General features: G+C 46.5%; 1 protein-coding gene across 2 annotated transcripts in view; it reads left to right on the plus strand.

Annotated features, from left to right (window-relative positions):
- The window catches only part of ulk1b (unc-51 like autophagy activating kinase 1), a 102,924-nt gene that overhangs the window by 72,601 nt on the left and 17,921 nt on the right, over positions 1 to 12,402 (plus strand). For both annotated transcript variants that reach the window (XM_072587686.1, XM_072587685.1), the window contains exons 22-23: positions 945 to 1,076; positions 5,455 to 5,663. In XM_072587686.1, coding sequence (XP_072443787.1) covers positions 945 to 1,076; positions 5,455 to 5,663 — 341 coding nt within the window. The remainder of the gene's footprint in view (positions 1 to 944; positions 1,077 to 5,454; positions 5,664 to 12,402) is intronic.

Genomic DNA, 12,402 nt, shown 5'->3' on the forward strand with positions numbered 1-12,402 from the left:
ACTGAGAGGCCTGGATAGAGTGAACGTGGAGAAGATTTTTCCAGTTGGAGAGATTCAGACCTGAGGACACAGCCTCCAAGTAAAGGGATGACTTTTCAGAACTGAGATGGGGTGGATCTTCTTCAGCCAGAGGGTGTGGAACTCATTGCCGCAGAGGGATGTGGAGGTCAAGTCATTGAGTGTATTTAAGGCAGAGATAGATAGGTGAATGATTAGTAAGGAGGGGGTGTGGTCAAGGGTTACAGGGAGAAGGAAGGAGAATGGGATTGAGAAACATATCAGCCATGATCAAATGGTGCAGCAGACTCGCTGGGCTGAATGGCCTAATTCTGCTCCTATATCTTATGGTCTTCTGGTAGAGTAGGGCTGAAAGTTCTACTCCTGTGTTCTATCCCAAATTCTGATGCTCAAACACTGAGAGCTGTGCCATCAGATATTGAGGGGTTGAGCTGTGGAATTCCCTCCCAGGACCTTTCTGACTCTTTCTCACTCTTCCGAGACTGCTTGCAATCTACCCCCGACACCAAACATCAGCCTCCCCTAACATGTCTTTATGCAGCTCAGTGTCAAATGGTGGAGGACAAAGTGAGGGCTGAAGAGCTTATGCCCGAAACGTCGATTCTCCTGCTCCTCAGATGCTGCCTGACTGGCTGTGCTTTTCCAGCACTTCAACTAAGTGTCAACTTGTGTTTGTTAATGTTCCTCTTATGTTCCTTAGCACTAGAGCATTAGATAAATACAGGTTCTTGTTGATCTGTTGGAGTGATGGATGTGTTGTGAGCAGTTGAATGGCCTAAGGTTTCAAAAGAATGGCTACAATGACCTTTCACCTCTGTTTGGTTGACTGTGTGTGGTTCTGGGAGTCCCTGTGATGACCCTTGTTTGTCGGTGCTCTGAGGAATCTCTGACAGAGTTATTGTCTCCATCTCTCTCCCCAACTCCAGGTCCTCCCAGAGGCTGCGTGTCTTCAGGGATAGGGGCAGCCTACTCCAGCAGTCCAGCCCCTGTGGTGTTCACCGTGGGCTCTCCTCCCAGTGACACCTCCCCGCACTCGGGCAGAACGCGAATGTTTTCAGGTACGATCGCTCCTGATTTATTTTGTTCAGCCTGTTTAAAAAGTAAGGGATTGGGCAACCATTGACTCGTTGTTTTTGAGTCACCCACATTGGGAGCAGTGTTCAGCCTATTCATTCTAGAGGTTTCATTGCCTGACCTCCCACTGCCCCCTCCCTCCCATTGTATCACCATAAGCTGCTCTCTTATTACAGAGAGAGAGAGAGAGAGAAGGAGGGGGGTTCTGGTGATGGTTTAACCTGAGGGTCACCATACCTCCAGCAAGGTTGAGAAGGAGAGTCTCTCATGGTAGCCTCAGCTGATGCAGGAACTGAACCCACACACCATCTGTTTCACAAACCAACCTTCCACCCATTGTTAATTGCATGGGACTCCATGATCGTTATGTCTCCATTCTCCGCCCACCGATCAGAAACTACTTAAACTCTTTGTTCACCTCATTGGCTGAGCCTTGGTTGCCAATCAAATGGCTGTTACTTCCCCCTTTTCCAATATATGTTTTAACTAATAAAGTGTTCATGGTGGATAGTGTCCCTGTAACTGACCCAGAACCTCTGAGTTTGGGTCATGCTCGCTGAGGTAGGTGGTTATCTGGCTGTACCTCCTTCAAGTCTGCTGGATGCCAGACATTGGCATTGTAAGAGCTCCCTGGGCAGCCTTCCTGCACAAGGTGGTGACAGTCCAATGTAGCACTTTACCAAGTTAATCAGGGTCAATCCACTGCAAGCACATGGCCTTCTCCTGGGTTGGTAGCTGAACTGGGTCGTTTGAAAGAAAATAATAAAGAAAACACATTTCCTAATGCCGCTGTGATTGTTTTATCCTGTTACTGGGGACAGGGTTGTTGTGGTCAGCCAGAATCCGAGGCTAATGTTCTGGGGATAGGGTTCTAATCCCACCGTGGCAGATGGTGAATCCATAAATATCTGGAGTTAAAGGTTAGCCTAATGTGACCATGTAGCCATTTTTGATTGTTGTACAAACCCCTCTGCTTCACTAATGTCCTTTAGGGAAGGAAACTGCCATCCTTACCTGCTCAGACCTATATGTGACTCCAGACCCACAGCAATGTGGTTGAATCTTAACTGCCCTCTGAAATGGTCCTACAGTTGGAGGGCAATTATCAAAAACATTGATATTGCCCCATGAACAAAGCAACCAAATGACAAGCCAGAGTGCCAATTAACAGTAGGTCATTCTGCCCCACAAATTTCCTTCCCACGTAAGACTTTGCGTGGCCGTGGTCTACAATCCTGCCTGGCCTGGAATAATCAGTAATGCCTGACAATGCTGAAGCAATCCTGGAGGATTGGTGACACAGTGTGGTGAGTCACCTTCCCTCTCTCCTCTCCGGACAGTGATGTGCTTTCTCAGAGATGTTTTTGGACGCTAAGTGAGAAAACTGCTGTGAATCATCCTTTCTCCAAATAAACATTAAATGTCAGACTTAGAGCGCACAGAGCAAAGCTGAAGGTTTTGTATATTGTTTTCTCTCATTTCCAGGATGTGGTCAACATTAAGTTTTTAGCCCATCATCAGTTGCCCTGGCAACAGGAAGAGGCTTGAGTCACACATAAGGCCCAATTCAGAAGCTCACAGAATCACTTAGGGCAAATGGTGATAATGTCACTGTGCTAGCAATCCACATCCACAGGATACTGTCCCAGGGTTTCACTCCAGTGTCGAAATTTGACTTCAGTAAAAAAATCTGGCATTAAAAACTGACGATGACCATATAGCTGCTGTGATTGCTATAAAACCCCATCTGGTTCACATCTGTCCTCTGAGGAATCTGCTGTCCTTACCTGGTCTGGCCTACATTGACTCCAGACCCACAACAATGTGGTCGACTCTTAGATGCCCTCTGGGCAATTAGGGATAGTCTGTCCTGGCCAGTCGTGAACAAATAAAAATAATAACAGCATTTGACCCATTAAATGTGGCTGTTACTGTGCACCCATCCAATGAGCCTGTTCCTCCACTCTGCTCCCATAGCTTTTAAGTTTATTTCCTTCACGTGACCTGTTTGAAATCCACTCCACTCCTGGGGAGCAGGTATTCCCTGATTCCTTACTTCCACCCATCACCGTCTTCTACCCCTCCATCAGGGGTTCAGCTGCTTCCTTCCTGAAAAAATGCTTAGTTAGGTCTTTGTTACAATCAGCCAGTTATCGCGCACTTCAGATGTTAGGATCTTACAGCATAGAAGGAGACCAATCAGCCCATCATCTACATTGGCTCTTGGAAAGAGATTTCAGTCTATCCCACTGCCAGCTCTTTCCCCATAGCCCTCTCAATTTTCCACAACTAAATCTATGTCTAATAACATCACACCTCACCTTTCAAAACTCCAAGGAATATAAGCTGGTTTTAAGCAGCTAGTCTTTACAAATTAGCCATTTGAATCCCTCCATTATTCATGTGCATTCTACTTAAATTTCAACATCACTTCAGTCTCTCATTCCTTTTTATCCTCAACTCCACTTCTGAGCTAATACAAAACAAAGAACTGCTGGAAACCCGAAATAAAAACCAAAATTGCTGGAGAAACTCAACAGGTCTGGCAGCATCCTTTGGAGAGAGAAAAAAAGTTAACTTTTCGAGTTCAGTGACCCTAGATCAGAACTGTTCTCCAAAAGGATTGCTGGGCTTGAAGCATTAACTTTGTTTTCTCTGTCCATGGATGTTGCCAGGCCCATTGAGTTTCTCCAGCATTTCAATTTTGTTAAGGCAGTTGGAGTCCACAATGGGAATCCTTTTTGAGCATTAGAGATGTCAGCAACATCACCTTCCTGTTTGATTTCTATATCTAACCAACTGTGCAATTCTTCAGCAGATTAATATTTAACACAAAGTCAATAGAATACGCTGTGAAGTTCCTCGTTTATATCCTTGTTACTGCCAGAACCAGAATGAAACATTCTTGAGGAGTGCATTCAGCTGTGAGTTATAAATGAACTACAACTAAATTCAAATCAAAGCAATTTGCTTGATTGGCATCTCATTCACTAACTTAAATATCCACTCCCTCCACCCCCGGGTTCAGTACCAGCAGTGTGTACCATCTACAAGATGCACTGCAGAAATTCAACAAAGATCCTTCCAAACCCACGACCACTTCCATCTAGAAGGACATGGGCAGCAGATACATGGGATCACCACCCCCTGCAAGTTCCCCTCCGAGCCACTCCCCATCCTGACTTGGTAATATATCTCCGTTCCTTCAGTGTCACTGGGTCAGAATCCTGGAATTCCCTCCCTAAGGGACATTGTGGGTCTACCCACAGCACATGGACTGCAGCGGGTCAAGAAGGCAGCTCACCCCCACCTTCTCAAGGGGCAACTAAGGACGGGCAATAAATGCTGGGCCCAGTCAGCGACGCCCACATCCTGAGAGCGAGTATTAAATGAAAAGCATTTTACACATATCTCCAATCTATCTAGGAAAATCATTTTACAATCATTTGTAAATAATTCTTAAATCTTTAAACTCAAGCAACTTTCTGGAAAATCAGCTGTGAATTAATTGCAAGGTAACAGCTGGATTAAGACAAGTCTGCTGTATGTTTTTAGACAAACAGAAGCCTGCAATCAGCCAATCAGCAGTCAGGTCAGAGCCTGTGTGTACTGAAGACATTCCAACACAGCCACAGGCTCCAGTATTGGCCAAATGCTTTCTCCTCATGTTTTGTTCAGGGGATGTTACTGTCGAGACAGGGTTTATTACCCCTCCTTCAATGGCCTTGAACTGAGTAGCTCTCTAAGCCATTTTACGGGGTGCAGTTAAGAATCAACCACATCGCTGTGGGTCTGGAGTCACATGTAGGCCAGACCAGGTGAGGAAAGCAGATACAAAAACAGAAATTGCTGGAAAAGCTCTGGTTGCATATGTGGAGAGAAATCAGAGTTAACGTTTCAGACTGTGACCCTTTCTTGCAACCTCCCCTTCCCCAATTCTGAGGAGGGTTCATTGGACCCCAAACATTAACTCTGATTTCTCTGCACGGATGCTGCCAGACCTGCTGAGCTTTTTCAGAAGTTTATATCTTTGTTTCTGTTTTACAGCATCTGCAGTTTGTTCAGATATTATTGTTTCCCCGAAGGGTGACTAGATGGGTTTTTGCAAGAATTGGCAATTGTTTTCATGGTTAATGCTGAGAACAGTTTTCCATTCCAGATCTTTTTGAATTAAATTGCAATCTCACCAGCTGCTTGTGGTGGGATTCGAGCTCACATCCTCAGAATGTCAGCCTGAGCCTCTGGAGGACCAGCTCAGAGACTTCCCCACCATCCCCACCATCCTCCCCTTTGTCTGCAGCTGCGCAGCTTGGCTTTGAAATGCTTCACCTGTGTCTCTGCCTGTTTCTCGTCCTGTCACAGTTGGCTGCTCCAGTTCGATGAGCTCAGTGGGCTCCAGCAGCAGTCCAGTGTTCCAGTGTTCACCAGCAGGGACCAGCGCAGAGTCCCCTCCGACAGCGTATGAGGGACCCCCAAGTCTTCGGTACACATACCCTGACACCATCACCACAAACATGGAGACAATGGTGACCTTCGAAGCACCAGAACTACCGGAAGAAACTCTGATGGAGGTGCTTAAAGTTTAAAGATTTTTGTATAAAACGGCATGTGCCAACAGATAGAATTTTCAGGGAAAGGGTTACTTTAAACCTCTAGGTAGAGGGTGGCATGGTGGCTCAGTGGTTAGCCTCACAGCGCTAGGGACCTGGGTTCAGTTCCCACCTTGGGTGACTCTCTGTGTGGAGTTTACATGTTCTCCCTGTATCTAAGCAGGTTTGCTGCGGTCTCCTCCCGCAATCGGATTGGTGCTGGGTCCGTTACTTTTCGTCATTTATTTGGATGTGAACATAATAGGTATAGTTAGTAAGTTTGCAAATGACACCAAAATTGGAGGTGTAGTGGACAGCAAAGAGGGTTACCTCAGATTACAATAGGATCTTGATCAGATGTACTATTGGGCTGAGGAGTGGCAGATGGAGTTTAATTTAGATGAATGTGAGGTACTGCATTTTGGAAAAGCAAATCTTAGCAGGACTTATACACTTAATGGTAAGGCCCTAGGGAGTGTTGCTGAACAAAGAGACCTTGGAGTGCAGGTTCATAGCTCCTTGAAAGTGGAGTCGCAGGTAGATAGGATAGTGAAGAAGGTGTTGGTATGCTTTCCTTTATTGGTCAGAGTATTGAGTACAGGAGTTGGGAGGTCATGTTGCGGCTGTACAGGACATTGGTTAGGCCACTGTTGGAATATTGCGTACAATTCTGGTCTCCTTCCTATCAGAAAGATATTGTGAAACTTGAAAGGGTTCAGAAAAGATTTCCAAGGATGTTGCCAGGGTTGGAGGATTTGAGCTATAGGGAGAGGCTGAACAGGCTGGGGCTGTTTTCCCTGGAGCATCAGAGGCTGAGGGGTGGCTTTTTAGATGTTTACAAAATTATGAGGGGCATGGATAGGATAAGTAGACAAAGTCTTTTCCCTGGGGTGGGTGAGTCCAGAACTAGAGGGCATAGGTTCAGGGTGAGAGGGGAAAGATATAAAAGAGACCTAGGGGGCAACGTTTTCACACAGAGGCTGGTACATGTGTGGAATGAACTGCCAGAGGAAGTGGTGGAGGCTGATACAATTACAGCATTTAACAAGCATCAGGATGGGAATATGAATAGGAAGAGTATAGAGGGATATGGGCCAAGTGCTGGAAATGGGACTAGATTTTATTAGGGTATCTGGTCAGCATGGACAAGTTGGACCGAACCTGTATATCTCTATGACTCTACGTGCAGGTTAGGTGAATTGGCCATGCTAAACCTGCCCATAGTGTAAGGGATGTGTAGGTTAGGTGTATTAGTCTGGAGTAAACGTCGAGCAGTAGGCGATTGGTCTGGGTGGGAGGTCTCTGGAAATGCGGTGTGGACTTGTTGGGCCGAAGGGCCTATTTCCACACTGTAGGAACTCTATTCTATTCTAAAGCTGCCATAGTCCCAGTTTAACCTCGAGGATCATCACTCCTCAGGTGAGAGTAGAGGTTGAGAAGGAGAGTCCTTCACAATAACTTCACTTGGTGTGGGTTTTGAACCCATGCTGTTGGTGAGTGCTTTATATCACAGAGCAGCTGTCCAGCCGACCAGCCCTTACACCTTCAGGCAGGGAGACAGCCAGGAATTGAACTTGGCTCAGCTACTTGGAAAGCAGCTATACTCACGATTACACCACTGTTACCTACTCATCTTGAGGTTAAAGGTGAATTACAGATGACACCTCAGTAACAAAACACATCAAAAGACTCTGCACACTGGAAGTCTGAAATAATGACAGAAATGATCATCGGGCCTGGCAGCCTCTGTTCAGAAGCTGAGAGTCATATTAACCTCAGAACATTAATTCTGTTTCCCTCTTTATAGATGCTGTTGAGTTTCTCCAGCATTTTCTCTTTTAAGGATAGATTTGATATTTTGCATGCTTTTTCATCCCATTAATTTTTTTTGTCCAGTGATAAGTGCTTGAATCATTCTGGCAAGTTCTGGAAACTCTCCTCTTCCTCCATCCGTATTCTCCATGCCTTGTCTCACTCGGGCTTCCATTCTCTCATTATGACTCACAGTGGCCTCCTGGTCAGGCAGGAGTTCAGTTCCCATCATCCCTCCCTATTTCAGGAACCTGCTCTGGCCCCACAATCCTCTCCCTGTATTCCTCTCACGTTGTCCTCTCGACTGCTCCACTGTGAATCACTCTGGGAACTGTGCCTTTAGCTACCAGAGCTCCATGTTTGCAGTTCACCCCCACCTCAACCCTCCCTAGACCTTTGGTTTTATTTTAACAAAGTTAAAAATCACACAACACCAAGTTATAGTCCTACAGGTTTATTTGGAAGCACTAGCTTTCAGAGCGCTGCTCCTTTATCGTGTAGCTCGTCGGGCAGGACAGTAGGGCACAGAATTTATAGTAAAAGATCAAAGTACCATACAATTGATGCAATCTACTAGACAAACCTAGATTGCCATTAAGTCTTTAATCACTTAGCATGGGGATGCAGGGTTTTGGATTGATTCATGTGCAAAACCCAAAACTTCTTTCAAGTCCCATTCCTGAGATAACTTAATGTTTTATCAGTATAAAAAAAGGTGACATCTCACTAGGTGCAAGGTTAGAGTCTGTCTGTATCCCAATCTTGAGTCAGACTGGGAATGTGTGTGTGTATCTGTATGGCACCTTTCACGACCTAAGCACATCCTAAATCCTTTCACAGCCTGACCAAGGCTGTTTCTTGAAGAGTGACAAAGGAAATGCAGCAACCCATTTGTACACAGCATGATCCCACTTAGAGCAATCTAATAAATCAGCAGATAATCTGATTTCAATTATGTCCATTAAGGGATAAATATTGACCAGAAAACAGAGGAGAGCGCAATAGATATGAAGCTGGAAACAGCGTGAAACGTTGACTTTCCTGCTTCTCGGATGCTGTCTGACCTCCTGTGCTCTTCCGCCTTCACATCCACTGACTCTAGCTTTCAGCATGTGCAGTCCAAAAGACAGTGGAGAACTCCCCAGGTCGTCAGTGAAATAGTGACTGTTCATCTTTGAACCCCGCAGAAAATCTCTTCAAGCCATCTAATGGTGTGCTCAGGCGTTGGTGTCATTGAAGGTGCTGACGTTAGTCTGATGCTACTTATGTCTCGCTGTGGGGGGAGGGGGTGGTGATGTCTAGGTCATTGTGCCAGCTCAGTCTGCCCAGAGGAGATACCTATCCCAGAAATGGAGAATTGTGAGGAAACTCTGTAGGTCATCGCAAATTTCCCGGAGCAGTCTGTGATTCCCAACTCCGGCTGTGGTCGACTCCTGCTGAATTTTTTCAGGCCCATGTCTCACCTTCAGCCAGCAGCCAAAACAGATTTTCTGATCATTTACCTCCTTACCGTTTGCGGGATCTTGCTGTGCACTCATTGGCTGTAGCGTTTCCAATGTCATGGCAAGGTGACAACACAGCCAAACTTTTCTCTTTCGTTGTGTCACCAAACTAGGAACCCGGAAAACAAAAGTTCAAGTACTTCTCGAAAAATAAAAAATTTGAATTCATGGTTCTTAAAAATAAAATCAAAGGGCTGCTCTTGGCCAAAATGACTGTGAATCTGTCGGGTTGGTGTAAATACTACAAAAAATACACGAGCGCATTGAAACTGCCTGTAAAACCCAGCCAGCTCAGTAATGACCCGAGGCAAGGAAACCTCGTGTCCCGTGCTTAGTGTGGCCTGTGCATGACTCTCAGTCCCTACACCAATGTGATCATCTCTTAACTGCCCATTGGGGACATGCAGAGTAAATGCCATTCTCACTAATGACCCCACATCCCAAGCAAGTATAAGAAAAAGGAAAATGGATCACAGTTAGGCTCAGTGTGATAATTTACGTTGGAAGCTAGAAAGACTCCTCTGCACACAAAAGCAACTTGTCCTGGCTTTACAATTACAATTTACCATTAAACCAAGGCATGGAGGGATGGAGCCAATAGTTCCCTGGTGCATGCTCCATGGCAACTCCTTCAACAATCAGAGTTGATTTTCCAACCAGTTGGCCCCTCTTTTCTCGTGCAGGATTAAGTTGTTGTTCACTTTGAAGTCTGGCATTCTTGTGTTGGTCCTGATGAGTGCTGAACAAAAACCTGTACGCCGTGTGTGAAAATGTTGGCCCTTAGGTTCTTTTTAAATCTTTCCCCTCTCACCTTAAACCTATGCCGTCTCGTTCTGGACCCCCAAACCCCCGGGAAATACGTTGTCTATTTACTCGATCCATACGCCTCATGTTTTTATAAGCCTCTATAAGGTCAGCTCTGTCTAATTGATGATGTGTTTCAGCAGCTGCCTGGGTTGTGGGGTGGGGTGGGGTGTGCTGTGTGACCAGTGGGTGGTGGTTTTGCTGACATTCCCTCAGTGACAGGGACCCTGCCTCCTTTGTACAATTCAGATGGAGGCGAACTGCCAAGTTGCTGATTGTACTGTGTTGTTTATCCACCTGGTTTGCTTCGAGACAGCTGCTTGCTGTGGGGGATATACTGAGCTGTTTACTGTAGGGGTGATACTGAGCTGTTGCTATGGGGGTGATGCTGAGCTGTTGCTGTGGGGGAGATGCTGAGCTGTTGCTATGGGGGTGATACTAAGCTGTTGCTGTGGGGATGATACTGTGCTGCTTGCTGTGGGGGAGATGCTGAGCTGTTGCTGTGGGGGAGATACTGTGCTGCTTGCTGTAGGGGTGATACTGTGCTGTTTAAGGTAGGGGTGATACTGAGCTGTTGTTGTGGGGGTGATACTGAGCTGTTTACTGTAGGGGTGATACTGAGTTGTTGTTGTGGGGGTGATACTGAGCTGTTTACTGTAGGGGTGATACTGTGCTGTTGTTGTGGGGGTGATACCGAGCTGTTTACAGTAGGGGAGATACTGAGCTGTTGCTATGGGGGTGATACTGAGCTGTTGCTGTGGGGATGATACTGTGCTGCTTGCTGTGGGGGAGATACTGTGCTGCTTGCTGTGGGGGTGATACTGAGCTGTTTACTGTAGGGGTGATACTGAGCTGTTGGAGGGGTGATACTGAGCTGTTGCTGTGGGGGAGATACTGTGCTGTTTACTGTAGGGGTGATACTGAGCTGTTGCTGTAGGGAGATACTGAGCTGTTTACTGTAGGGGTGATACTGAGCTGTTGCTGTGGGGGTGATACTGAGCTGTTGCTGTGGGGATGATACTGAGCTATTGTAGGGGTGATACTGAACTGTTGCTATGGGGGTAATACTGAGCTGTTGCTGTGGGGTTGATACTGAGCTGTTGCTGTAGGGGAGATACTGAGCTGTTGCTGTGGGGATGATACTGAGCTGTTGCTGTTGGGTAGATACTGAGCTGTTGCTGTAGGGGAGATACTGAGCTGTTGCTGTAGGGGAGATACTGAGCTGTTGCTCTTGGGGAGATACTGAGATGTTACTGTGGGGGAGATACTGAGCTGTTGCTGTTTGGGGAGATACTGAGCTGTTGCTGTGGGGATGATACTGAGCTGTTGCTGTTTGGGGAGATACTGAGCTGTTGCTGTGGGGATGATACTGAGCTGTTGCTGTTGGGTAGATACTGAGCTGTTGCTGTAGGGGAGATACTGAGCTGTTGCTGTAGGGGAGATACTGAGCTGTTGCTCTTGGGGAGATACTGAGATGTTACTGTGGGGGAGATACTGAGCTGTTGCTGTGGGGCTGATACTAAGCTATTGATGTCGGGGTGATACTGCGCTGTTGCTGTAGGGGAGATACTGAGCTGTTGATCTAGGGATGATACAGATCTATTGCTGTGGGGGCGATACTGTGCTGTTGCTGTAGGGGAGATACTGAGCTGTTGCTGTAGGGGAGATACTGAGATGTTACTGTAGGGGTGATTCTGAGCTGTTGCTGTGGGGGAAATACTGAGCTATTGCTGTGGGGGAGATACTGAGATGTTGCTGTTTGGGGAGATACTGAGCTGTTGCTGTAGGGGAGATACTGAGCTGTTGCTGTAGGGGTGATACTGAAATGTTTCTGTGTGTGTGATACTGTACTGTTGCTGTAGGGGTGATACTGAGATGTTACTTTAGGGGTGATACTGAGCTGTTGCTACGGGGGTGATACTGAGCTCTTTACTGTAGGGGAGATACTGAGCTGTTGTGGGGGTGATACTGAGCTATTGCTGTGGGGAAGATATTGAGCTGTTTCTGTAGGGGAGATACTGAGCTGTTGATGTAGGGATGATACTGAGATGTTACTGTAGGGGAGATACTGAGCTGTTGCTGTGGGGCTGATACTGTGCTGTTGATGTAGGGTTGATACTGAGCTGTTGCTGTGGGTGTGATACTGAGCTGTTGCTGTGTGGGAGATACTGCGCTGTTGATGTCGGGGAGATACTGAGCTGTTGCTGTAGGGGAGATACTGAGCTGTTGCTGTGGGGGAGATACTGAGCTGTTGCTGTAGGGGAGATACTGAGCTGTTGCTGTAGGGGAGATACTGAGCTATTGCTGTGGGTGTGATATTGAGCTGTTGCTGTAGGGGAGATACTGAAATGTTGCTGTGGGGGAGATACTGAGCTGTTGCTGTAGGGGAGATACTGAGATGTTGCTGTGGGTGAGATACTGAGCTGTTGCTGTAGGGGTGATACTGAAATGTTTCTGTATGTGTGATACTGTGCTGTTGCTGTAGGGGAGATACTGAGATGTTGCTGTGGGGGAGATACTGAGCTGTTGCTGTAGGGGTGATACTGAAATGTTTCTGTATGTGTGATACTGTGCTGTTGCTGTAGGGGTGATACTGAGATGTT

Source organism: Chiloscyllium punctatum, chromosome 17, assembly GCF_047496795.1.
Source record: "Chiloscyllium punctatum isolate Juve2018m chromosome 17, sChiPun1.3, whole genome shotgun sequence".
In the NCBI taxonomy this organism is placed as follows: Eukaryota; Metazoa; Chordata; class Chondrichthyes; order Orectolobiformes; family Hemiscylliidae; genus Chiloscyllium; species Chiloscyllium punctatum.